Below are 25,379 nucleotides of genomic sequence, written 5' to 3' on the forward strand. Positions count from 1 at the left end.
TCCCTTGACATTGACAGTAGATGAGAATGCTCAACAGTGTCTCTAGACAAGTAACTGCACTGTAAAAATACAGGTCTTTGAGTCTGTAAGCCACGACGCCCATCAGTGCAAATCATCCACAACTCTTTGGGAATTAGAAGGGAACGGAGGAAAAAAAAAGTAAAAAAAAACTAAACACAATTACCAACCAAACCAAAAGTCTTTAAAACAAAAGACACTTCTGTTAAGTTTTATAAAACAATTGTCACATTTTCTATTTTCTTTTAAAACCTTAAGCAGGTACAAACTAGACTAACAAAATCTTGAAAGAAAAAAAAAAAATGAAAAAAAATAACCCAAAACTTTCAGCTCTATACCCTGTGCCACAAATAATTAAAAGAAAAAGAGATAATCAAATTCATTTTTGTCAGGACACTCCAGAAAAGTGCCTGTAAACGTCGACAATCAGCCACTTAATGCAGGTTTTTAAAGTTGCTTGCAGTGCCGCAGTAAACACCATCTGATAATCTTCTCTCGCCTACGGATGCAGGGTCTCCGTTTTTATGTAAAATTCCTTGTGTTTTCCTCTTTTCTGCCAAAAAAAGTCTCCTGTTTAAGGATAGCGCCAGAATCCTGTGTGAGACAGCTCGCCACGAATGCTCTGTGCCCTATGCTCATCCGACAGGTTGTTTTTTTTTGTTTGTTTTTTAATTTTTATATTTGTACTCTATTGCAAGTCATGTGTTTTTAGTGTTCGTGGAAAGACATCACGTTTTTTTAAGCATGCGTCTGGATTGCCATGTGTGGAACTTGTTGTAGGCGGTCTGCAGCATCTCTTCTAAGTGACTTGTAATCTGAAAAAATTAGGGAGAAAAACAAAAAAAACAAAACAAATTGTTATATAAATCACGATTTCTTAAAAATAATTCATAAGTAACAGTGTCCATTCTTCGTATTTATTTATTACAAGTGAAGGATTTCAGACATGGCCAACACATAAAATAAATACATTTAAAAAAAAAGAATTTGGGGGGGGCGGGGACTGACTGCAGACCGAAGCAGATGCATGTTTCTGCTGCTCCTGCATCTAACCCTACCTATTGCCGATTCTCGACGAACAGAGGCTGTGACCCGACTTCTTGAGACTTCTAAGCAATAGAGGACACCGAGAACGGCAAGATGACACCACACAAGTCGATCTCCGCACCGGTTCCGACCCTCCTGGGATTACGGCCTACAAGCATGGTGGCGGTGGGGGAGACGGCCGCTCTCCCGCTGCTAAAACGCACAGCTAGGCAAAGTCTGAGCCTCCGTTCCCCCCCCTATGGACCGGTGGGGGTTATCCCGGTCCCCACCAAAGCGACACACATAACTGCATGGACTGCAGCTGCCCACTTAGGCCTGGGCTCCGGACACTCCGGGCCCAGCAACATGGCGGAAGCACCGCACCTCAAGGGACCTGTACCCACACAACCACAACCCACAAGCCTGGACTCTATATTCCAGCAATTTTTGGAAAAGCTGGAACAACTCTTCGCAAGACCCCCTTTCACACACGGAGGTACACCACGGAGGCCGGGGAAGCGGAGGCGGGGCGGGCCTGCCCTGGGCATTGCATACCCCCCTGCAACAGCGTTGAACACCGACCGCCAACCCGGGCCGGGGATCACCAGGAGGCTAACTCCGCAGCATCGGCCACATCGCCGGAGGCCCAACCGCCGCTGGCGGCGGCGAAACACCACAGCTCTCCGAGGCGCCCGCGCAGGGAAAAACTCGGCCTTTATGAGCACCCGAGTTTGTGGCACCAGGATGCAGACCCCACACAGGGCCTGGGGCCAGGGGGAGGCACTGCTGCCTTCATGCCTCATCCGCACTCTACAGACTCTCTAAGTATCAATTCTCACGAGGACATGGGAGGGGATCGGCTGATTAAACGAGTCGCGACCTGAGACAGGGCCTGGGAATGTGCTCTCCAACCAGACCGACATGTAAGGGGAACTACACCGCCACTGCTGAGCACTACTAGACTCCCATAAGTGGACACTATTAGGGATCACTGGATGTCTGCTTATTGATGCATCACAATTAATGTAGATCCCCAGAACTGCAGACACCCCCAACGTAACATATCATGTGTGTTCCATGGTGGCAATTAGCCTGATACTCAACTACTGTAGCGACATACTGCCTGTTTAGTTTTGCACCTCACAGCTATGACATCTACCTTTAACATATTTGAGCAGGCAAACATGCTTAATGACACAAACCTGATAGATACCCTAATGCTCCTCACTGCTTTAGACACAATAATTCAGCTTGTACAACATCTAGTTGTTTAGCACATAGCTTGATTAATCTGTTATATTGTGCACACGAAAAATACTGTTTGAGCAATCTTTAACTATTCCTTGCAGACACATTGCATGAACCACGCTTGACTCGTTGACTTTCACTTTAGCCTGTTGACAATACGCTATCGTTCATCGACACATAAAAATATAAAATGAGGCATTAATGTTCTGGAAATGTATGTGAACACCGTTTTGACCCTACTTTGTAAAACACATGCATTTCCCACTCTTTATTCTGTACCCCTCAAATATGCCTTAATAAAAGAAAGATTGACAAAAAAAAATTAAAAAAAAAAAATTTGCAATTACAGTTTACTCACATTTGTGCTCAGGTATTGTTTCCGCACTTTCTCCTGGAATGGGCATAGTTTACTAATCTGGAACCTCTCCAAATTACTCTTCATTTTAATAACCTAAAAACAGAAAAAAACATAAATGAAACTTTTTGTGTGTGTGTGTGTATATATATATATATATACACACACACACACACACACATTTTATATATATATATATATATATATATATATTCAATAAAATATACAAACTGCATTAGTGTATTAATAACACAGGATCTGTATGTACTCATTATACTTGAAGACAGATAAAAAGTTTATCAAAGGAGATAAGCTAATCAGCAATTTTTTAACAGACAGGAGGCTCACATGCTTTGAACTTTCATTAATACTTGCAGCAGGAAAGCAAAACAAAACATCCAAACATGAAAAGGTAAACTCCTTGACCTATCAGCATCAAACAAAAAGTCTATAAAACAGGTAGCCTGCAGCAGTTCCTCCACTTTCTTTGCTGCACCATACATTATTTCACAATTTTTTCAGTTCGATTGCCTATTTTGTTTATCATACACAGTATTACTTTTTATTATGTATCACAAATTTACAACACTCGTGTATATATATATATATATATATATATGTTTTCGAGTTTGAACCGACTGATGCTACATTGTGGACATGAATTTATTTTTATCTTGAGGACTAAGTCCTCCTTACTTATATTTTTCTCTCTTCTTCTATTTGTTATGTATCTCATTCCTGTACAACCGCGATCAGCGCACAGCAGACATTTTAGACATGAACGCTCTGCATGAGGACATCCAGTGTAAGTGAAATCCACATAGGAAAGCAAAGTCAAAGCTTTCATATGAGAAGGGCTTAATGAGCTCGCAGTGCATGTGCATTATATCCCCGCCCCACCTCCCCTGGGGAACGGGGCAGGGCCCCAGAATCGGGTGACTAAACAAAGGGTTTTATTCCAGCGAGGGAGGAGTGGAGGGGAGGCAGAGGGCACTAGGAATACAGCCAGAGAAGCCGTTTCAGACTTAAATCTAGTGTTGGAATAAATATAGCTATAATTGGTGCCAATTCCACTAGGAGAGCTATGGTCATTAAAGCTTATCAAGCAGGGGGTTCATTGTTGGATATTCTCAAAGCTGCCAACTGGTTATTTACCTTTAAATCTGTTCACTGAAGACCTCATTCTCATGTTTCTATGGTTGTTTGGTAACTATGTTCTGCTTGAAACTTGCATATAAGGAGTCTCCTGTCTGCGATAAAATTCTAATATTTTCCTACTGCAAAGGCGAGTATCATCCCACCCGTCAGCCAATTAATTCCCTCTTCACAGTTTAGCAAGAACCTCCACATTCTACTTTTCATTTGTAAGTTGGATTCCAAATGTCATTGTTCCGGTTTCTTACAGTTAATTGGATTGACTTCAATATTCCCTTTAACATAACACCCGCAGGAACTGTTGCAGGCTACCTGTTATATGCACTATGCAAGATGCTGATTGGTCAAGGTGTTTTTTGCATTTTTTTTCCTTTGGTTTTACCCAACACATGATTAACACTTTAGCTGCTGTGACTAGTAAAGAAAGGTAAAGGCATAATAGTCGTCTTTAATAAAACCTATGTTTTCGGTCACCCCGGGACTATGAAATCATGAATAGTATATAATGTATTTTCATAATAGAATTGGATTAGCCTAGTCTCATGAAAGCTTTAAGGTTCAAAACTGGCAAAGCTCTTCTCACATTATTTATAAGATGCGATTCTCTACTAAGCGACTTACCTTGTCCTCTAGGAAGGGGGTATTTACAGGGAAGCAAGACCAGAAATGTCGAAGCAGCTCACCAACTGCTACATACAAGTGCTTCAGTTCAGACTGAATATCATTTGGCACCATCTCTGCAACAGGGAGAACAACACCACAGATTTAGAGAACTACTCCTTGGCACAGCAGCCAATTTAAAGAGACACGCCAAGCACCACAAATACAACTTATTGGAATGATTATTGTCCTGTGAATCTGTGCTTTAAGGTATAACATTTTACATTTTTGCAATTTTTATGATTTTCAGCTTTATCTCCAGTGCCTGAGCTCCACCCCCTTCCTGTTAATGCTATACAGGAAGTCTGGCTTTCCCATTGAACTATCCAAGAATTTGGAGTCCGCTCATTGCCAACTAATGCTTTTCGAGTCATTATCCCATTGCAGCAGCTATGGCGTGAGCACTGTGCTGACATGAACAGCAGGCAGAAACGGGAGTGGGCTATTTTGAAAACTAAATGAGAAATCTAAGCTCTCCATTATGATGTCCACGGAAAGGGGGTGAAGCCAGGCTAAAAAGCAAATTTACAAAAACAGAAGTAAAAAATAAAAAAAAATAAAAAAAAGGTTTTCAGGAATAGCATCCTAAAAACACAACTGTACATGTTATTGCAGGGGTTTTAGTGTACGAGGTGCCAAATAAGCTTGGGGTTGATACAGTAAGTAAAATCCTGCACGGGTTCAGGATGTTGTTTGTTGAGGAAGTTATTCACATTAGCAAACATTTATAAAACAGCTGCTGAATGGTAAACTATTTCATTGGTAGATTTCCCCATTTTATATAGAGGAAGAAATATGATAGCTGCCCAAGCTACTATTAAAATTGGGTTGGAATAAATAAAATAAAAAAAACACCCTCGCACCTATTTCATGTATTTTACATCATGGACAGATAGCGACAAGTGTCTAGAGAAAAATAAGCAATTTAAGGAGTTTATTCACCCAACCAAAAGTTGAAAACCAGACGGCAAAATATATGCCTAATTACCCACATTGGAAAAACAGCTAAATTAACAGATTGTTTTCGCAAGTCAAATTTGCAGATTGGATTTCATTTCACTACGATCCACTGTTTAGTGAATACTCAGTTTTACAACCAAATGTTTAATTAACACTCTGACTTCACTGGAAAAACTCACGGTTTATGGCTTGCTTTGTCCCGCCTTGCATTAACGCCCCACCGGGGGACAGAGCAGCGATCGTACTAGTAGCAGCACCACTTGAAAGAACCTAGAACAAATCAGAACATTTTAAGAACCCACTATAAATAATAAAAGTTACACACAGTGGCTGACATATTGGGCTCCTCTGGCTGAGTAGACAATCATGCAAACTGATACTTATTGGACAAGCCTTGAAAACCGATTAAGCAGAGAATCGTTAATTTAAGGACCAGATAGCTGTGCTGCAAAATTGTTATAAACCGTGCCTTTCACTTCCTCAGCTTAGTAAAAAAAAAAAAAACACTGTAGTATAGCTTATATGGAACCTTATAGACACTTTGCCGTCTATTTTACTGTACAAAAAAAAAAAAACTAACCTGAGTTAACCTTGGTACATAGTTTTCCATTTGCAGTTTAATACTATGAAAAGAATTGAGAATATCCTGACTTGTTGCATATTGCTGGGAAAGGATTGGGGTGGGTCCATGATAATACCTGGAAAAAACAAGAAAAATAAGTAAATAGCGGAAATGGAATTGAAAGCAAAAACATAAATTATATAAAAATAAATGTTAAAAAGTATATCCACGCAACACACAAAACAAGTAATTTAATCAGATAAGATAAAAATCCATTTAATTTATTTTAGGTTTTTAATTCTTCACATTTGTCCATTCCATAATACTTCCCAGCATGCACTAGCTCCTCCCCCCATTGGCCTCCTATTTTGTATACACATAACAGTTCTACAGTGTCTGAGTCTTACCTATCTGACTTTTTCAGATTGAGTGAAATTGGTTTCAAGCCATTATTCTGCTCTAAATCTTCATACTCTATGGCCTCCTGTAATTTCACCTAAAACAGATCAGAACTTGGTTAGAAGTTATAACAGGTCCAAAGTATACACAAAGAGGATTATGGCACAAATGCTTATTCGAGATACACTTAAAGCAGGACAGTCACTATTCACATAATATCATAAGAACATCTTTATGAAGACACTCGTATTGACCATGTTGGTATTTTAATGAAAATATAGAAGGCAAAGTAGGGGCAGTAGCATCTAGTTGTCTTAACGATAGCGCAGAGGATTACAAACGTTGCCACAAGTTTCCCAAAATACGCAAAGGCCCCCAAAGAGGTAGCAGCGCTATAAATTTAAAGGACAGCTGTCACCTCAAAAAAATGTTTTAGCATAATAATCCTTTCATCAACTTTTGAAAGAAAATATAGATTTGTTTTTAAATGAAGAATATGCAAAAAAAATAACATTTTTAAATTAAGCTCGGAAGACCATAATGACTAACTGACCCAAAGTGCATGGATAAGGCTGAAGCATTCTGTCATATTGTAAAAGGCAGAAAGGTCATTGAATTTTATAAAAATAAAAAAAATAAAAATTACGTATACTTTATTTAAAAGAATCAATTTGCTTACAAAACTCGATAAAATAAGTTTTATATTAAAACATAGTTCTGAGGTGACAGTTTTCCCTTAGAGACTTGCAGGGCATTACCAGTTTCTTTTTCTTTTGTTTAATGTTAACATTTAAAATTGTGGTACCATTGTAGTGGTGTATGTTGTTGTATACCTGTAACCTTGGAAACAAAATAACTACAGATTGAAACCTCTCCTCTCCCCCCCCCCCCCCCCCCCCCCCCCCCCCCAAAAAAAAAAACATAAAAATAAGCAATATGCACCATTTAGATATCATTATGTTTCATGGAATGTAATAAACCATTAAAAAAAACAAGAAGGGAACATTTGATGACGGTTGTCCTTTAAGGGCATATCTTTAATCCCTCTGGTGTGGCTCAGCTGGTTACAATTAACTTGGAAAATAGACCTTGGCATGTACTTCTCAACTAGTGAGAAGTTTAGAACTTGGAGATAGTTTTTAATTGATGCAGCAAAACAAAGGAGATGAAATATAGTGGGGTAAGAGAGCACAGCAATCTATATCATATGGTGATGCTGAATGACACCTTTTTTACTGGAGGCTGGAAGAAATCGGAATCCCTAGAGTTTCCGTCTGTGCTGCTGGTCTCACTGTTCTGGTCGTTTTGTGCTTCCCTGTGAAAAAAAAAAAAAGAGATTTCAATAATGAGTGAAAATATATAAATACCTCAAACAAAAAAAACCTACATTTGTTTAAAACAAACCTTTTTAAAGGGACACTAAGCAGCAGAACCACTTCTGATTATTGTACGGATTATTGCAGTGGTTATGGTACAAGTGGTTCCTCTCTGCTGCCACTGAGGTTCCACTGAGGTTCCTAATTATCTTTCCAAATCTTAGTGGCAATGAGGGCCTGTGGACACGGAGTTAAACTAATTTGGATGGATATTTTTGGTGGCAGCAAAAAGGCTCTTCTCTGCGTGCCCAGAAAGCCCCAGTTTAAGGAAAACTGGGAAGATTGGATCCAAAGACTCCATGCACCATAATCACAATAAGCTGTAATGGCACTAGTACTTAGAGTGTCACTTTAAATGTAAATGTAAAAGGACAGAGACTGAATAAGCAAGAACAGTGCTTATTTTGGATCAAACATGAACACTATTTTACAGATTTCCAGTGGATGTATAAAAAAAATCAAAGGAATGGACTGGAGAAAGTCTTCAGCTTATTCCTTCATTCAAACTGGGATGGTGTCTGGAGATACATATTTGTCTGGCAGCTGTAAACTGAGCTCTACACTATCAAAAAAAGGCATCATTGATAAGACACTTGCAGAGAGGCTGCATGTGAAGTTGATTATTTAGGTTGTGGTGTTCTATGTATTAATTGTCTGTAAATTACATCTATCCTCAATCTGTAGATTCCAAAACAAAAAACAAAAAAAACAGAAAATGCACAAAGCAGTAAATTTAGAACGGAATGTTACGGCCTCTTACAACATAGAAACATAGAATGTGACGGCATATAAGAACCATTCGGCCCATCTAGTCTGCCCAGTTTTCTAAATACTTTCATTAGTCCCTGGCATTATCTTATAGTTAGGATAGCCTTATGCCTATCCCACGCATGCTTAAACTCCTTTACTGTGTTAACCTCTACCACTTCAGCTGGAAGGCTATTCCATGCATCCACTACCCTCTCAGTAAAGTAATACTTCCTGATGTTATTTTTAAACCTTTGTCCCTCTAATTTAAGACTATGTCCTCTGGTTGTGGTAGTTTTTCTTCTTTTAAATATAGTCTCCTCCTTTACTGTGTTGATTCCCTTTATGTATTTAAATGTTTCTATCATATCCCCCCTGTCTCGTCTTTCCTCCAAGCTATACATGTTAAGATCCTTTAACCTTTCCTGGTAAGTTTTATCCTGCAATCCATGAACCAGTTTACATGAACAACGCACCAGGGAACATGCATTTAATTATTCTAATTGCTATAAAGAACTTTTTTAATATGGAGACAGATAGTATCTTCTCCATTATGTGACTGCCAGAATTTTGATCAAGTCCACAATTATTCAGTAGCTCTGTCACGTAGCGGTTTGTTGGTTATTTTCTGAGTGCCGAGGTATGGCTGTGCAATACCTACTACTATAGTGTCTAAGGTTTTAGAAAACTTGACTAATATCGGCTTACTCTTTTCGGAGTCCTGCTGCCAGAACCCTGGCACTGTGGTGATTGTAGCGTTTAATTATAGCAGCATTACTATTCTCCTTTATGGATTTGGAGTTTGATGTCGATGGAAAGCTTGAAGCTCCGTATCCCTGCCAAGGGAACAAACATGATATTGTTAGAGGGATGCCACGCAGTGAAAAACCATTTCTTGGCAAAACCTAGGAAGGAGCACGTAGGAACGGATCCTACTGCTCTGAATATTAACAAACAGAATAAAAGAAGGCAGACTGAGCAGGTCTGAGAACGCCGAACTGCCAAGTTTTACATCCACCGTAAACCCATACCCAGGCCCAATCACTACATCTACACTATAAGCCCCACGCCCAACTAAGCTAGTAAAAATAAATAACTAAAGACTAGCGTGGCACGTATCTAAACACAAATATTCACATACCAAGCAAATGGATGGTGCAAGACACCTAATGGAACCTGCATCCCATAATAATGCCATTATGTTTCTTAAAATACCAGCACGCAGGGAATGTTGGCATTCAGCTGTCAAAAATAATGTCTATAATCGGCATAACAGTACAGGGTACGGTGCCATGCATAGAAGCCTCGTGGTGTACAAAGTAGTATTTGAGCAATAAGCACTTTTGCACCATAAGGGAGGGAGTGCCATTTAAAGCATTCGAACGGGTGACTGGCTTAATAGGTTACGGTAATGAGTTTAATGGGTTAAATCTGCAATGCAGCCGGTGCATACATTAGGCATAGAGTAAAGGGGTTAAAATCAATTCCATCGCATAGAAAGCTGTGAATATGGTTTGAAAAGATTTTTCTCAGATCAATTACCAGCAGGTTTGATTAAATGTAAAGAGAGCTAGTCATCAAAACAATGCGTTAAAAGTAATAGTGACCAGGAGTTGTGGAAGGGGGAGGGGCTATGCAGGTTAACTCTTTCTGCACCAGAGGGCTCTGTTGTGCATTGCACTTAACTCCAGAGGAAAAAAAAAATCACACAAACAAAAAAATGGTTTATTCACGAGGATGCAATGCTGTCTGCACTATTTCCATGCGCAGCATCATAGGAGGGAAACAGTTAAAAAAAATTAAATAAAAAAAACCTCGTGCTCATACCTCGTCTAAGCACTTATCTTCCAGCGACAGCAAATCTAGCATTGGATTCTTCACCCCCTGGGAGAATATGGACTTTAGACCTAAATAAATAAAAGTTGCAGGAGATGAGTTGAGCCATGGTAAAAATTACCTTTTAGAATAATATAGAAAATTACATTCCCTTATACATATTTAAGGAGACTCGTTCTGCACGCAGTTACTTTACAACCTACCTAGAAATGACATGTTTAGCTTTGCTGTAAAATTGATATTTGCACGTGACATCACTTTCGAATATATAAGAGCGTCTAACTTGTATAATATGCTATGTAATAAGATTGCAGACACTAGAGTCCTTGTTTATCTTCATGTGATATGCTTACCCAGCCCTGCGCGGCTGTCTGATTTCAACTGTAATTTATGAAAAACGGTCTAACTGAACTCTTGTATATCTGGCGATTGTTTCTGCTTAATGAACAGTGACCAATAAAAATCTTTAAAAAATAAATAAGGGGGGCGGGGCCGGACCGCCGAGCCGAGCGGTCGCAGGGAAGAGCAGCTCCTGCATGCCATGGCCTTTACACGTACTAAATCGTGAATTCCACGGACCCAAGTGACCGACCACCATGACCGGCAACACGGGCGGGCTACCCGAGCCGGGGAGAGGCTTGCTCCCGGAGTTCTAGTCCCCCGGGGGAGGTTTCCCTGCAACGGCCAAAGGGATCCAGCCTGGCGGTGAGTGGAGTGGACGGCCGCCGCTCCACTATCCTGCCCCACGGAGCCCGCCATGCCCGCGACATAACGGCGGGTCCGGCCCCGAACCCCCCCCCCCACCCTCCGGACCAGGGGGGGGTGATCCCGGTCCACGCCTTAAACTACAGCCGGAGACATTACCGGACCAACATGCAGGCCCAGAGCCAAGATGGCGGAGGCCACGTGTACGATGGCCGACCTGCAGAACCCGAGCGGGAAAATGGCTACCCCCTGACATGGCACTTAAGGCTACAACTTGCACCATAAAGAGGCACCCAAGCCCAGAGAATCGCCGGGCGCAAAGCCCTGAAGACCCTGCTCGATATCCTGCTCACGTGGATGGGGCTGCCCATGAGACCGCTCGCCCTTCTTCTGGGCTGGGCGCTCAACAAGAGGGACCCCTCTGCAGCCTGCCATACACCTTGGGAGAAGATACCGGAACCCAGGGCCCACGATCCTGCTGAAGGGATCCATGGCACAAGGGCACGAGCGCCTACAAAGGCCTCAGGCTGGTGGCATCCGGACGCAGTACCGCCACAACACCGGGGAAATCTGGGGAAGAGCGACGTCCAATCTGAGCCGCAACAGTACCCGGTGGAGTATGACGACGAGCAGAGGGAAACTATCATGTAACCTGAACTTGGGCCAGAAACCTGTGCAACAACCGGACGCAACATTAAATTCCTCCACGTTAAAGCCGTAAAGCAAGGAGCCGCAAAGCAAGGAGCCGCGAAGCTGCCCACTACAGTAGGCGAGGGGAGCTGAATCCTGGTCCAGAGGTGCCCCAGGTACAAACACCGTAGGGCAAGAACCAGCCACTACAGAGGGCTTAGCTTAGAGAGACTGCCTTTGTATCCCATGAGCGAGCGTGTCCCAATGGGGACAGCCAGCAGTCACCTGTATACCCTGACGACCCCCATCCTGATGGACTTATACTTGCCTTTCTGCTTTATAATTGCATACGGTAAACCACCTGTCCACTTTAGAAATCTGAGACTGGCATGCTTAACAATGCAGTGCTCCCCATCTATGTCTCTCCTCTGATTTTTCTTGTAGTAGACATGGTATAAATGTACTTAAAATGGCTCTATTACAGGATTATAGCACATTTTGGATAAACAGCCTGTTTAAATCACATGTACATTATTACTAGCTCATGTAACCACACTAGCCTGTTTCTGATTTTAGCATGTTATAATCACTTTTGCAAGCAGCATATCACTTACTGTGTTCGCGAGTTTCTAATATTTGAGTTAAACTTCCATAACAGGGAAATATTGAACCTGCATATTTATTTTCTGCGAAGTTTGCGCACTCACTCCCTTACAACTAGCTAATGTTAAGCGAATGAAACTGCATACTGACTAATCCTGACTACAAAAGCAATGTTAAACCATAATATATAAAAAAAGAGGTAAAAATTTTAAGGAAATGTTAGTTACCATTGTTAGTGAATCCTATACTGTATCCTAAATGCACATTTCCCTCTTTCTATTCTGTATCCCATCTAATATACCTCAATAAAATACAGATTGACAAAAAAAAAAAAAAAAATATGTGCATCAATTGCGAGGCTGCAATTCAAGAAATTTGGGGTAATATTGTGCATTAGAGGATCTGTAGCTACAAATGCAGTGCCCGCAGTGTAATATACAAACACGACTCTTCTGTGAACTTTGGCTGATGGAAGGGAGTTGATTTTACACACTTCAACTTGCCGGTAGGATGAGCATGCTTTGACTCAGTTACTCTTTAAAGTAAAAGCTAGACCTGATGGGCTTCATACCAAAACGGGAAGCGAGGGACAGTACAAGGCAGACACTCTCCCTTATGCACCAGTCCCGTCTGACATCAAGAGGCCTCCTCTTACTCTCAACAGACACAGAGTAGATGGATTGGGTATTACTCTTTCCACCAGTACAGTCCCTTGAGAAAGGCACGTTTGCTAGTGCAAAAACATTGGGGTTGCACGTGTCCAGCTATCATAGGCTCAATGTAAGTTATTAATAGGATTACTAGGATTTTTAGTTTAAGCTAGCCTTGGTCCCTTTATTTGTACAGTTTTTGTATTGTGGTAATACGGGTGTCATGAATGTGTGCGGCCTCTTTATATAATAAAGATTGACTTTTTTTATTTGATTATCTATTTTGGTGTGCATCCTTTTATCTAACGCTACATTGTGCTATTTCCAGTAAACTTCAAGAATCGCCCTATAAAAGGTCTGTCACGCCACAAACGCCAACCAGGACAACCACAATGTTGGTGGTGCAGAGGTCAAACTAATCCATATTTGGTGTAAATGTCTGTTAACCCCTTAAGGACACATGACAAGTGTGACATGTCATGATTCCCTTTTATTCCAGAAGTTTGGTCCTTAAGGGGTTAAACCGCCCTTTTACGGGAACAATTCATGGCATTTTTACATCTACCCACATGCTGCTGCACCAAACATGAAATCCATATACAAAACCACCCTGGAGCATTCCCATACCCGATGTGACCAAAGAGCGCGTGCCCTAAAATTGTACAGGTTTGGCTCAAACACATTTAGGAACTTGGAGCCATGGAAGACCTCATTTGCAGGGCAAAAAGGTAGACAGCAAACTTCTTTGCCCATATAGACACCATGGATACTAAGCACAGAGTATGCTAATTTTCAGACTTAAATATTGTTACTTCAATACTGATACTGCGTCTAGTTCACTGGAAGATGGATTACTATAGGGAATCCATGCCACATACACTTATACACTTACCACATGGACCAGCCAATGTCCTAGGGGCTAAACACATACCATTGCTCGAGCCTTCCCATGACACAGTTAACTAGGGGTGGTCCTGAATCCAGGTTGGAGTGGGGATGACTGACCTGACCTGCTTTTTGCACAGTGGCTTTGGTTATGCTCTAACCACGAGAATACGATCATCTGTGAAGTAAATGTGAGCTACAAGTCTTGCTTGCTTCGTGTCCCACTTTAGTCCCACATTTTGAATGTGCTAAAACTAAATTATGCCCAGGAAATCTATGGTAGAAGCTACCATGGGAAAGAGGTTTCCAGCCCAGCAAGTGAATCATCACCGGGAATCTTTTGCTGCAGTGTACACGTGGTCTTTAAAGGGACACTATAGGCACCCAGACCACTTTATCTCATTGAAGTGGTCTTGGAGCAATGTTCCAACACCCTTAACCCTGCAAAGCTAATTACTGCTGTTTATCACCTGTAATTATTAGCATTGTGGGGTAATTCCACCTCTAGTGGCTGTCTACCAAATGCTTCCCTATGGGGAAATCCTAATGCGAGTGTGGCCACCCCTTTTGCAACGTAGAGGGGGAGGGCAGGTCACTATAGTTTCCCTTTAATAACAAAACAAACCAAAAAAGATACACATAAACTACAAGACATAATGTACAATTTCAGTGAAAATGTAAGTCATATCTAAAAGTAAACAGGAATTGTACCTTTCTCATCCAGTTTGGCACACTCTGAAAACAAATCCTTAGAGCCAGTGTTTAGACGATCTCGATGAAAGTAGTGGGACTGAAAAAAGCGCGTCCAAAACTCCTTCTCTGTCATATTATGCGGGACATTTTCTGCGTATTTCAGCTTTACTGTGGAAGAAATTGTTTTTGTTTTTTTAATATAGAATGAACTTACAATAGGCCCAACCACAAATTTAACCAGGAACACAATCTCATCAACAATATCCCCCCCTTCCTTAATTATTTACTCATTTTTTCCCTACTTTCCCCTTTTTCTGTATCTTTTTCACCCATGTTCTCGTTTCCTATGTTCTACCTTTTGGCAAGTTAATACAGACGGTGCGTCATGTCAAAGCTTTAGTAAACACTTGGGATGTAGTTGGTCAATCGTTCACTAGCCAGTTATTTCACTGACCTGTTTTGAATTAAAGTAAGTTTAAAATTTTAGTCCGAAATCAAAACCAAAATTAAAGAGAAAGAATTTTGACAATTATTATTTTTTTACATTTGCTTTTATTTAACCAAAACTCCCAACATAGGGAATAACCCAGAAGATCCTATTCACTTTAAGCAAAGTTCATAATTATATGGCTTTACAGTAACGTCCCAATCTAGCTCGTCACATGCACATCCAAAGGTGCAGTCTACCTGCAGGATATGTACGGAATATCGATTCTATGATATCTGATGTCAGATTATATCGCAAGCCGTTACACCCATCAGTTTGAGGACGAACATCCGCCTAAAATTAAAAGAGATCAAAATAAGACAAGGAAGAGAGGCATTTGCAGTCCGATTTCAGATTACTATGTGATTATGGAGAAGCGACTTGGCGTGCACACGATAAGGATCTAAAAGAGCCCGCTGGATCACAATTACATATTCTATTTCTTTAGAACACTGCTAGCTGGCAAAGGATATAGTTTAAACGTTAGTACATTAACAGAGCTGAAGTTGGTGAACTGCCAAAATAATTAATTAAATATATCTAAGCAAGATTATGCTGGCCAAAAATGTAAACAGCTACACGGCACTGGTGGTTTATCTTTGCAAAAACATCACAAGCTAATTTCGTTACAAGAAACCACAGAAAATCAAAGACTGATAAAGGACACTAAGGACAAAGTCAGAAATGTGCATGTTAGAACACTCTCTTTAAGCCTAACTGTGGGAATCCACATAGTATTGGTCCGGGACCTGAAAAAAACATTTCAACTTGGCTTTTAAGGGCCTGTATCTCAGTTGTTCGTCAGATCTTAAAAGGAGGTCGTCATTCTCCACACGCAAGGATGAGAACACAATCTAAAAAGGTAATCTAAAAAGAATGTCATCTTGAAATGAATGTAAAAAATATAAACTAACAAAACGTCTCATCATACCAGGAATGCAGCGGAGATGCCCACATCTTGTTTGTTGTTGGAAACTGAACTGTCCAGAGAGTTCAGGCTCAGACGATTGGCCCAAAATTCCTCTGCACTGATCACCTGACTCACCACAAGGTCTTTATAGAGTTGGAATAAGACAGGATCGTCTTTAAGCATTCTACATGAACAAAGGACAGAGAGTTAAATGATGTATCACTGGCCCATATCCTCAGAACTCCAGATATTTCTGAACCAGGGTTACCCTGAGGCACACCAAGCCTTACATGAAATTTGGTTTACATGCCCCTGTGCTGCTATAAACATTGTCAGCTTGTCTCTACTTTTACCTGTTCTTTTCTTCTAGTTCTTTGTTGGCTTTCCGTTTGAATTTGGGAAGAAGTTGCTGTAAAAGTTCCTTAACAGCGTCACGCTCTTTGATCGCCGTGCTTTCGTTAGAGAAGTGGAAATTTGTTGACTCTCCGGCATGGAGGACCAACTGGAGCTGGACTTTAGCTTTTCCATCGGGGCTAATTTTCTGACCTGCAACAAAAAGGGGCTTTTACTTAAAGAAAAGAAAATCATTAACAGGAGCACTCTAAGAAACATAACCACAACAGTGTGCTGTATACAGCTCTGTGTATTATTACAGCTTGCTATAGTTCTCATGTTGCAAAGAGGGTCTAGACACTGCCCCCAGGATTAATGTTAGATCCTTTAGGAATGATTTTCTAGCTCCCAGAGGCTGCCCCTTCTCATTGATAATGTACAGAATATTTGATAGAGTCCTAACCTGAACACCCGAGGAAAGGGATTTAGGGGTGATTATTTCTGATGACTTAAAGGTAGGCAGACAATGTAATAGAGCAGCAGGAAATGCTAGCAGAATGCTTGGTTGTATAGGGAGAGGTATTAGCAGTAGAAAGAGGGAAGTGCTTATGCCATTGTATAGAACACTTGTGAGACCTCACTTGGAGTATTGTACGCAGTACTGGAGACCGCATCTCCAGAAGGATATTGATACTTTAGAGAGAGTTCAGAGAAGAGCTACTAAACTGGTTCATAGATCGCAGGATAAAACTTACCAGGAAAGGTTAAAGGATCTTAACATGTATAGCTTGGAGGAAAGACGAGACAGGGGGGATATGATAGAAACATTTAAATACATAAAAGGAATCAACACAGTAAAGGAGGAGACTATATTTAAAAGAAGAAAAACTACCACAACAAGAGGACAGTCTTAAATTAGAGGGACAAAGGTTTAAAAATGAGTGAGTGCTGGGGTAACCAAAACAACTCATGCATTTTACACAGGTTTTCCTGCACATAATAGCGAAAGGAAAAAATATCCACATCTATAAATATGGCCCTTATTAAAAGAAGCTCTCCCCACCTACACAAACAGGCTCCATCACCGAATACTATAAATAAGCCCCCACTTGCAGCCACTAGATTGTATTGTACATCCACTGGATGTGCTAGTCGTTTCTTTAAAAATTCTCACAAAATTCCATTTTTATTTATTTATTTTTAAATCTACATGCCCTAGCGTGCAGAACATAGGAAATAGAATATGCACATGTGTTTATGGAACTACCAATGGTATGCACGAGAGATCAAGCACATACTAATATTCAAGTGCCTTTTCCGTGTCCAAAGTTGCTTCTCAGGATCCCCTTGTTTCAAGGGTCTCCTTTTCTGTGTATTTTCTCTGGGTTACCCCCTACTTTGCAGCTTTGAGGTAGGCAATGAATGGGGTCTTTTTCAATGGTTTGCATATAGCTATGTGAATTATTGGATCTACCCTATTCATCATTCGTTTCTTCGCACATACTAATATGGCATTTCTCTGCTTATGTGGCAAAAATAACCTACAACACAAATGTGCATCAGAGGTATGTTAATTTCTTACTTAGCTCCCCTGCACTATTTGCTCCAGGAAATTATTATCTAGTAATTACTGTGCTTGGGAGAGGGAGACTGTCAGTTACTGGGTGAGTCTTTCTGCGGGTGGACAGCTAGATTTAGATTGGAGCAGGGTGACAATATCCTGTTCTTCCCATTTCCCCCTTCTCATATATTATTAGGTACTACACGTGTCAATAAAATAGAAATACAAAGAACAGTCCGACTTGGTGGTTCTTACACTTAATGTCTCCGTAGAAGTGGCTCACGGTGAATCTGTCCTTGCCTTCAGGGGCCCAGGCAACTCTTTCTGCCATGAGGTATAGGGCCCCATCCTGTTTCTTCTGACGCACCTTTTTAACAATCAGTAACACTTCTTCGGATGATGTGGCCATGGCGCCAGATGGGTAGGTGCTGTAATAGAAAGACATGCTGTATTAATAGGGAGTCGGCATCTGCCAAAAAAAATAAAAAAAAAACACCTTTGTCTCCTTTTGCTTAAGCAAGAGATGTGCCAGTGTCAATTTAATAAATGGAGCACGCAGAATAAAGAGTATTAATGAATTAAACAAGAAAGCTGGTTAAAGAAGAAGATAAGCTGATGACTCAGATCATAATAAGTAGAGGTAAAGATAACTTCCTGCTCTGCAGTTTGAGAACAGATTACTGAACAAATCAGTTGGAGAAATGGGAGGCAATAGGTTGCACTAAACAGAAAACAGCCTGTGGCTGCACACTGTTGCAAAACAATAAAATAACCCCATGAGCGGCGGGTGGGGGCACTAAATGAAAATGGGGGTGGGGCAACTATTGTCCTCCCCCGGGCCCTCACACCTGAGCGGCGGGTGGTGGCCCTATATTACGATAAGGGGGGGCCTATTGTCCTTCCCACCGGCCCAACCCCTGAGCGATGGGAGGGGGCCTGAATGGAAATGAGGTGGGACCTATTGTCCTCCCCCCCCCGGCCCCACCCCTGAGCGGCAGTTGGGGGCCCTAAATTACAAAAAGCGTGGGGGACCTATTGTCCTGCCTCCTGGGCCCCACCTCTAAACAACGGGTATGGGCCCTCTATTACAAACGGGGGATAAGGGGGACCTTTTGTCCTCCACCCCAGGACCCCACCCTTGGGCGACGGGTGGGGGCTTTAAATGACAATGGCGGGTGAGGGCAAAATGTAAACCTCCCCCACCCAAAATAAAAATTAAATAAAATTCCTACCTACCCACCTAACCTTAAAAATAGTGAGGGGGGAACAAAACTAAATACCTGTAAATTAAAAAAAATAAAACAAAATTACCATTAGATGTCTTTTTTTTTTACTTTTTTCAGCCCCCAAAAAAGGCCAATTAAAAATCCGTTGAACTTTGAAAATAAAATAAATCAAAACGGATTTAAAGAAACCAGAGTGTTATCAGTCAAATTACACCGCATGGGAAAATTCCAAAGAACTTTCCCACGCTATGTAAAATGACACAGCACTCTGATTAGTTGGATTTCAAGCCAACCAATCAGAGTGCTGTGACATGTAAATTTAGAGACTTACCTGCAGATCACTCTGATTGGTTGGCTTGGAATCAACCAATCAGAATGCTCTGAGCTAAAATGCAGGGCGTGGGAAGGCTTTATAAGCCTTTCTCCGGTCTGTGTAACTCAGTCTGTGCCGTGCCCTCGCTGGGTGAAGATGGTTTAGTATTTTTAGCATCTGGATTTTTTTTTCTCTCTCAAAGTTCGACGGGTATTATGGATTTTTATTTGGCTTTTTTGGGGATGATAAAGAGGTTTTTAGAAAAAAAGGAAGACATCAAATAGTAAGTTATTTTTTTTTTTTTATTTACAGGTATTTAGTTTTATTGTTCCCGCCCTATCTATTTTTAGGGTGAGGGGGGGTAAGTAGGAATTTATTTAACCTTTTTTGGGTCGGTGGGTGACTAGGAGCTTGGAGTCCCTGTGTCATCTGGGGGAGGAGTGTTTACATTTAGCCCCCACCTGCCGCTCATGGTAGAGGCATGTATAAGTCAATTAGATGTAGTGGAATCGGGAGGGGGATTTAAAAAAAACAACAACAAAAAAACCAGGATTCGGCCATGACAGTGCCGCTTTAAGTTTGTAACCTGTGTTATAGATTGCAAAAGTTGTCTAAGTTTCCCAAAGAACAATCTCCACCTCTCCGTTCCTTGGCAATTATGTTTCTTTACTTTTCCCAACTAGAAGAATTTCTTTGGCCAAGAAAGGAGAGGAGAAAATGTGTCTTCGACCTGTTAGCTGTAAAACAGGTTTATGTAGTGAACTAGCAAATGAAACTTTAGTTTTATATAATTAACATCAACATTCCAAACTGATACATTTAATTTGAAGAAGAAAAAATATATAATTAGAAGTGCCTATTTAATTTAGGCCTGGATTTATAGGTACAATCAGGGCACCAATATAACTTTAATGCATTGGTTTTGGCTTTGTTCTTTTTGCACGCTCAAATCCTTGTATTTTTTGCATAAAGTAAATGTTTTGCGTAATGCTGCACCATAAGCCTGCCTCTTTACACATACCCTGTCACTCCAGAAAAGGGCTGGGTATTAGTTATATAATGTACAGGTTCTAATTACATGGCCGGGGAATTTTTTTATACAGTAATAAAATACAATATATATATATTGTACAGGTTATTATTAGATGGTCGGGTATTAGATATATAATATACAGGTTATTATTATTATTACATGGCTGGGTATTAGATATATAATATACAAGTTATTATTATTATTACATGGCTGGGTATTAGATATATAATATACAAGTTATTATTATTATTATTACATGGCTGGGTATTAGATATATAATATACAAGTTATTATTATTATTATTACATGGCTGGGTATTAGATATAATATACAAGTTATTATTATTATTACATGGCTGGGTATTGGATATATAATATACAGGTTATTATTACATGGCTGGGTATTAGATATATAATACAGGTTATTATTACATGGCTGGGTATTAGATATATAATATACAGGTTATTATTACATGGCTGGGTATTATATATATAATATACAGTTATTATTACATGGCTGGGTATTATATATATAATATACAGTTATTATTACATGGCTGGGTATTAGATATATAATGTACAGGTTGTTATTAATATTATTACATGGCTGGGTATTAGATATATAATATACAGGTTGTTGTTATTATTTATTATTATTATTATTACATGGCTGGGTATTAGATATATAATATACAGGTTGTTGTTGTTGTTGTTGTTATTATTATTACATGGCTGGGTATTAGATATATAATATACAGGTTGTTGTTGTTGTTGTTGTTGTTATTATTATTATTATTATTATTATTATTATTACATGGCTGGGTATTAGATATATAATATACAGGTTGTTGTTGTTGTTGTTGTTGTTATTATTATTACATGGCTGGGTATTAGATATATAATATACAGGTTGTTGTTGTTATTATTATTACATGGCTGGGTATTAGATATATAATATACAGGTTGTTGTTGTTATTATTACATGGCTGGGTATTAGATATATAATATACAGGTTGTTGTTGTTATTATTATTACATGGCTGGGTATTAGATATATAATATACAGGTTGTTGTTGTTATTATTATTACATGGCTGGGTATTAGATATATAATATACAGGTTGTTGTTGTTATTATTATTACATGGCTGGGTATTAGATATATAATATACAGGTTGTTGTTGTTATTATTATTACATGGCTGGGTATTAGATATATAATATACAGGTTGTTGTTGTTGTTATTATTATTACATGGCTGGGTATTAGATATATAATATACAGGTTGTTATTATTATTATTACATGGCTGGGTATTAGATATATAATATACAGGTTGTTATTATTATTACATGGCTGGGTATTAGATATATAATATACAGGTTGTTATTATTATTACATGGCTGGGTATTAGATATATAATATACAGGTTATTATTATTATTACATGGTTGGGTATTAGATATATAATATACAGGTTGTATTATTATTACATGGCTGGGTATTAGATATATAATATAGAGGTTGTATTATTATTACATGGTTGGGTATTAGATATATAATATACAGGTTGTTATTATTATTATTACATGGCTGGGTATTAGATATATAATATACAGGTTGCTATTATTATTATTACATGGCTGGGTATTAGATATATAATATACAGGTTGTTATTATTATTATTACATGGTTGGGTATTAGATATATAATATACAGGTTGTATTATTATTACATGGTTGGGTATTAGATATATAATGTACACGGTCAGTCTGTCTCATGTCCCCCTCTCCCAGTCACTGACCGTTATAGTGACCCGCAGACCCGCACAGACTCCATGCTCCCAGGCGGCCCCGCTCGCCGCTTCCTCTTTCCTCCCTGCACAGCTAGGTACGGGACCCCACACAGGCCAAACCTCCTACCTGCTGACTGGCAGGGGCTGGTCACGTGACTCCGGTGACAGCTGAAACGGCTGGTCACATGGTGCGCTGCCTGAGGGAAAGGTCTCATTGGATAACTGTCGTCACGTGCCTTTCAGGGTTCTAAACAGAAGAGAATGCGTCAGTAACCGAATGTATTGCAGCATAGACATAGAATACCGCCCTAGACGATAAGTGCCCCCAGGTCCTTCACTTACCTTTAGTGAGATGGGCTTTCCAAGTGTTCTTCAATTGCTTCAGTAGAACGGCGACCGGTCCAAGATGGCTGCCGCATTTCTCACCGCTCAGCACAGAATGCCTATGTCTATATATTGCAGGGGTCCGTGCTGTAAGACAATGCATTATGTGTCCTGTGTTTAGAACTTTCCTGACAGTGATGTCTCCAGAGTCTGCTAACACTAGAGACACAACGCGCGTTTACAAGTTATCTCCACTGAGGACCCATTTTGTCGAAGCCAGTTGTATGGCCTTGACACTGTCGCAGCATACATCCCAAGTGGCCCTATTTAGGAGGGACAGTCCCTATTTGGGCCTCAAACCTTTCTTTCTGCTCTATCCTAATGTCGCTCTTTTCTAGAAGCTCCATATTGATGTTTTTTTATTTATTTTTTACAGAAATCATGTATTTTTGTGCACAGGCTGAGTGGGACTGAGTGAGACTCTTATTGGACTTGGTGTCATGCATACTGGGGTCGCAGGGGTCACGGCTGCGACCTGGCCCGGCCCAGTAGGGGGCCCGGCCGCCCTGTGACCCGGTATGCATGCCGGGCAGCCGGTCCTGCGGTGCGCGCGAGGGGGCATTCTCCCCTGAGCGCTCTCTGCCCAGCTCCCTTGCGCGCACCGCACTGAAGCTGGAGCCGGAATATGACGTCATTCCGGCTCCGGCATCAGTAAGCGGTGTACGAGGGAGCTGGGCAGAGAGCGCTCAGGAGAGAGTGCTCCCTCGCGCGCCCGTCAGCCTGCCCGCCGGGTGACACCACTGGACCCCAGGGAATCCCCTCAGCTCTCCCAAAGGTAAGGAGGCTGAGGGGATTAAATTGAAAAAAAAAAAAAAACGTGTTAGTGTGTGTGTGTCTGCTAGTGAGTGTCAGTGAGTGTGTTAGTTTGTGTGTCTGTTATTGAGTGTGTGTCTGCTAGTGTCAGTTTGTGTGTTACTGTGTGTGTCTGTTACTGAGTGTGTCTGTTAGTGTGTGTCAGTGATGTCTGTTAGTGAGTGTGTGTTTGTCAGTGAGAGTATGTTTTGTAAGTGAGTATGTATGTGTCTGTCTGTCTGTCAGTAAGTATGTATGTATGTCGCTGAGTGTGTCTCTGTCAGCTAGTGTGTATGCATCTGTTTGTGAGAGTGTGTGTGTTTAAAACCCCTTCAGCACTTACCTTTCTCCAGCGCCGGACTCCCTTGGTGCTGGGGATCCCTCCGCCTCTCAGCTCCAAATGCGCATGCTTTCCTATGGACGTCCAGCGTCTTTTCACTGTGATTTTCAGTGAGACAGCCACTAGAGGCTGGATTAACCCTCAGTGAAACATAGCAGTTTCTCTGAAACTGCTATGTTTTCAGCTGCAGGGTTAAAACTAGAGGGACCTGGCACCCAGACAACTTAATTGAACAGATCTGGGTGTCTGTAGTGGTCCTTTAAGTGTGTGTGCATCTGCATGCACTGGCGTACATACTGCGGTCGCAGGGGTCGCAGCCCTGCGACCAGGTGCCCGCCGCCATGTGTTGCGGCCCCGGTTCGCGCAGAGTAAGCGCGGGGGGGGCACGGATCAATTTTCACACCGGGGCCTCATGGGTCGTGTGTACGCCACTGATTGGACTATTTTACATTATTTTATTTTACTTTCCTGCTGGTGCAGCCCTACCCCATTTCTTTGTATTTTCTCATTTGTTGAAGGATTTGGGGGGTCTCCTTCGTTTGTGTTGCTGCCTACCTACATATTGTTTGTTAAATTAGCGGCGATTTCCTTTTGTATTTTGTGAGTGGGGAAAGGCTCTGCATTTTTGGCTGAGGTTCAGATTTTAGTTTGATCTTTGCTCTCATTGAGCAGCTAAAAAGACAGCAATCTCAACGTTCACAGATTTGAAGCAAGCAGCAAAGATAACATTGAGTGTCTGGATGCAATACCTGCTTAAAGTTCACCTGTTAAAAATGCCCGCAGAACCCGTGTTTATAGCGAAAACAATTCTATCTGTATTCTGTTTTCCTTGGCACCTCCATCCCTCCCAACTGTCCCTGTTTAGGAGGGGCAGTCCCTACTTTGCAGCGAAATCCATCTCTCCATTTTTTTCTATCCTAATGTCCCTCTTTTCTAGATGCTCCATATTGTTGCTGGGTCCAAGTGTGTCACAGAGTTCCACAGCAATAATAATACTCCCAGTAACCAAATTACCAAATATGGCGGCAGTGCCAAAAAAAAAAAATAATTAAAAAATGTAAAAAAAAATTCTAAAAAAATAAATCTGCCTGTATGCCTTGATAGTCTGCCCATTCATCCCTAGAATATGTACATTTACCTAGCTACAATGAGAATCTACTCATTCACCCTGAGACCATGATGATCTCTCATGGATAATATGCAGATTCACAAAGATAATCTGCCTATTTAACCAGAGAATCTGCCCATTCGCCACAGCATGTTCTGTATTACGCAGTACACTGGCTCAGAATCTTCGTTTCCAATATATAATTAAGGAATCTTGGCAGTTGTGATTGTGACAGTATCACAGTGCGCGTTGGAGCAGAGACATATTGAAATGAGTAGGTAAAATCTCAGGTTCCGACCTCACTGCACAGGATCAAGGATAAGTAATAGGCAACACAAATATTACAATATCGTAACCTTTGAATTCTTAGCTAAATAAAGCTTTATAATAACCATCCACTCAGCTTAGACTTTGGGGTTATAGCAAGGTCCTGTTGCATCACATTTCTTTAATAACCCGAACCTAAGGAAAACAGAGGAGTGATGACATCTTATTATTAATAATAATAATGAGGACTGCTGGTTCCTTATTACAGAATGAAGTCCTGCTAGATATATTAATGACCACTAGATGTCACCCATGTAGCATTTTCACCA

General features: G+C 40.7%; 1 protein-coding gene across 1 annotated transcript; it reads right to left on the minus strand.

The window, feature by feature from the left end:
- Window positions 1-323: 323 nt before the first annotated feature.
- On the minus strand, window positions 324-22,277 carry GTF2H1 (general transcription factor IIH subunit 1). The gene is made up of 15 exons (XM_063438274.1): window positions 22,169-22,277; window positions 18,055-18,227; window positions 16,259-16,451; window positions 15,927-16,089; window positions 15,196-15,289; window positions 14,527-14,676; window positions 10,334-10,413; window positions 9,215-9,342; window positions 7,611-7,698; window positions 6,392-6,480; window positions 6,003-6,120; window positions 5,602-5,692; window positions 4,424-4,539; window positions 2,651-2,743; window positions 324-833 (listed from the first exon to the last, which is right to left on the minus strand). Exons 2-15 carry the CDS (start codon window positions 18,206-18,208, stop codon window positions 747-749), a joined length of 1,644 nt encoding a protein of 547 aa, XP_063294344.1. The 5' UTR covers window positions 18,209-18,227; window positions 22,169-22,277; the 3' UTR covers window positions 324-746.
- Between the last annotated feature and the right edge of the window lie 3,102 nt (window positions 22,278-25,379).

This window comes from Pelobates fuscus, chromosome 12, assembly GCF_036172605.1.
Source record: "Pelobates fuscus isolate aPelFus1 chromosome 12, aPelFus1.pri, whole genome shotgun sequence".
Classification (NCBI taxonomy): Eukaryota; Metazoa; Chordata; class Amphibia; order Anura; family Pelobatidae; genus Pelobates; species Pelobates fuscus.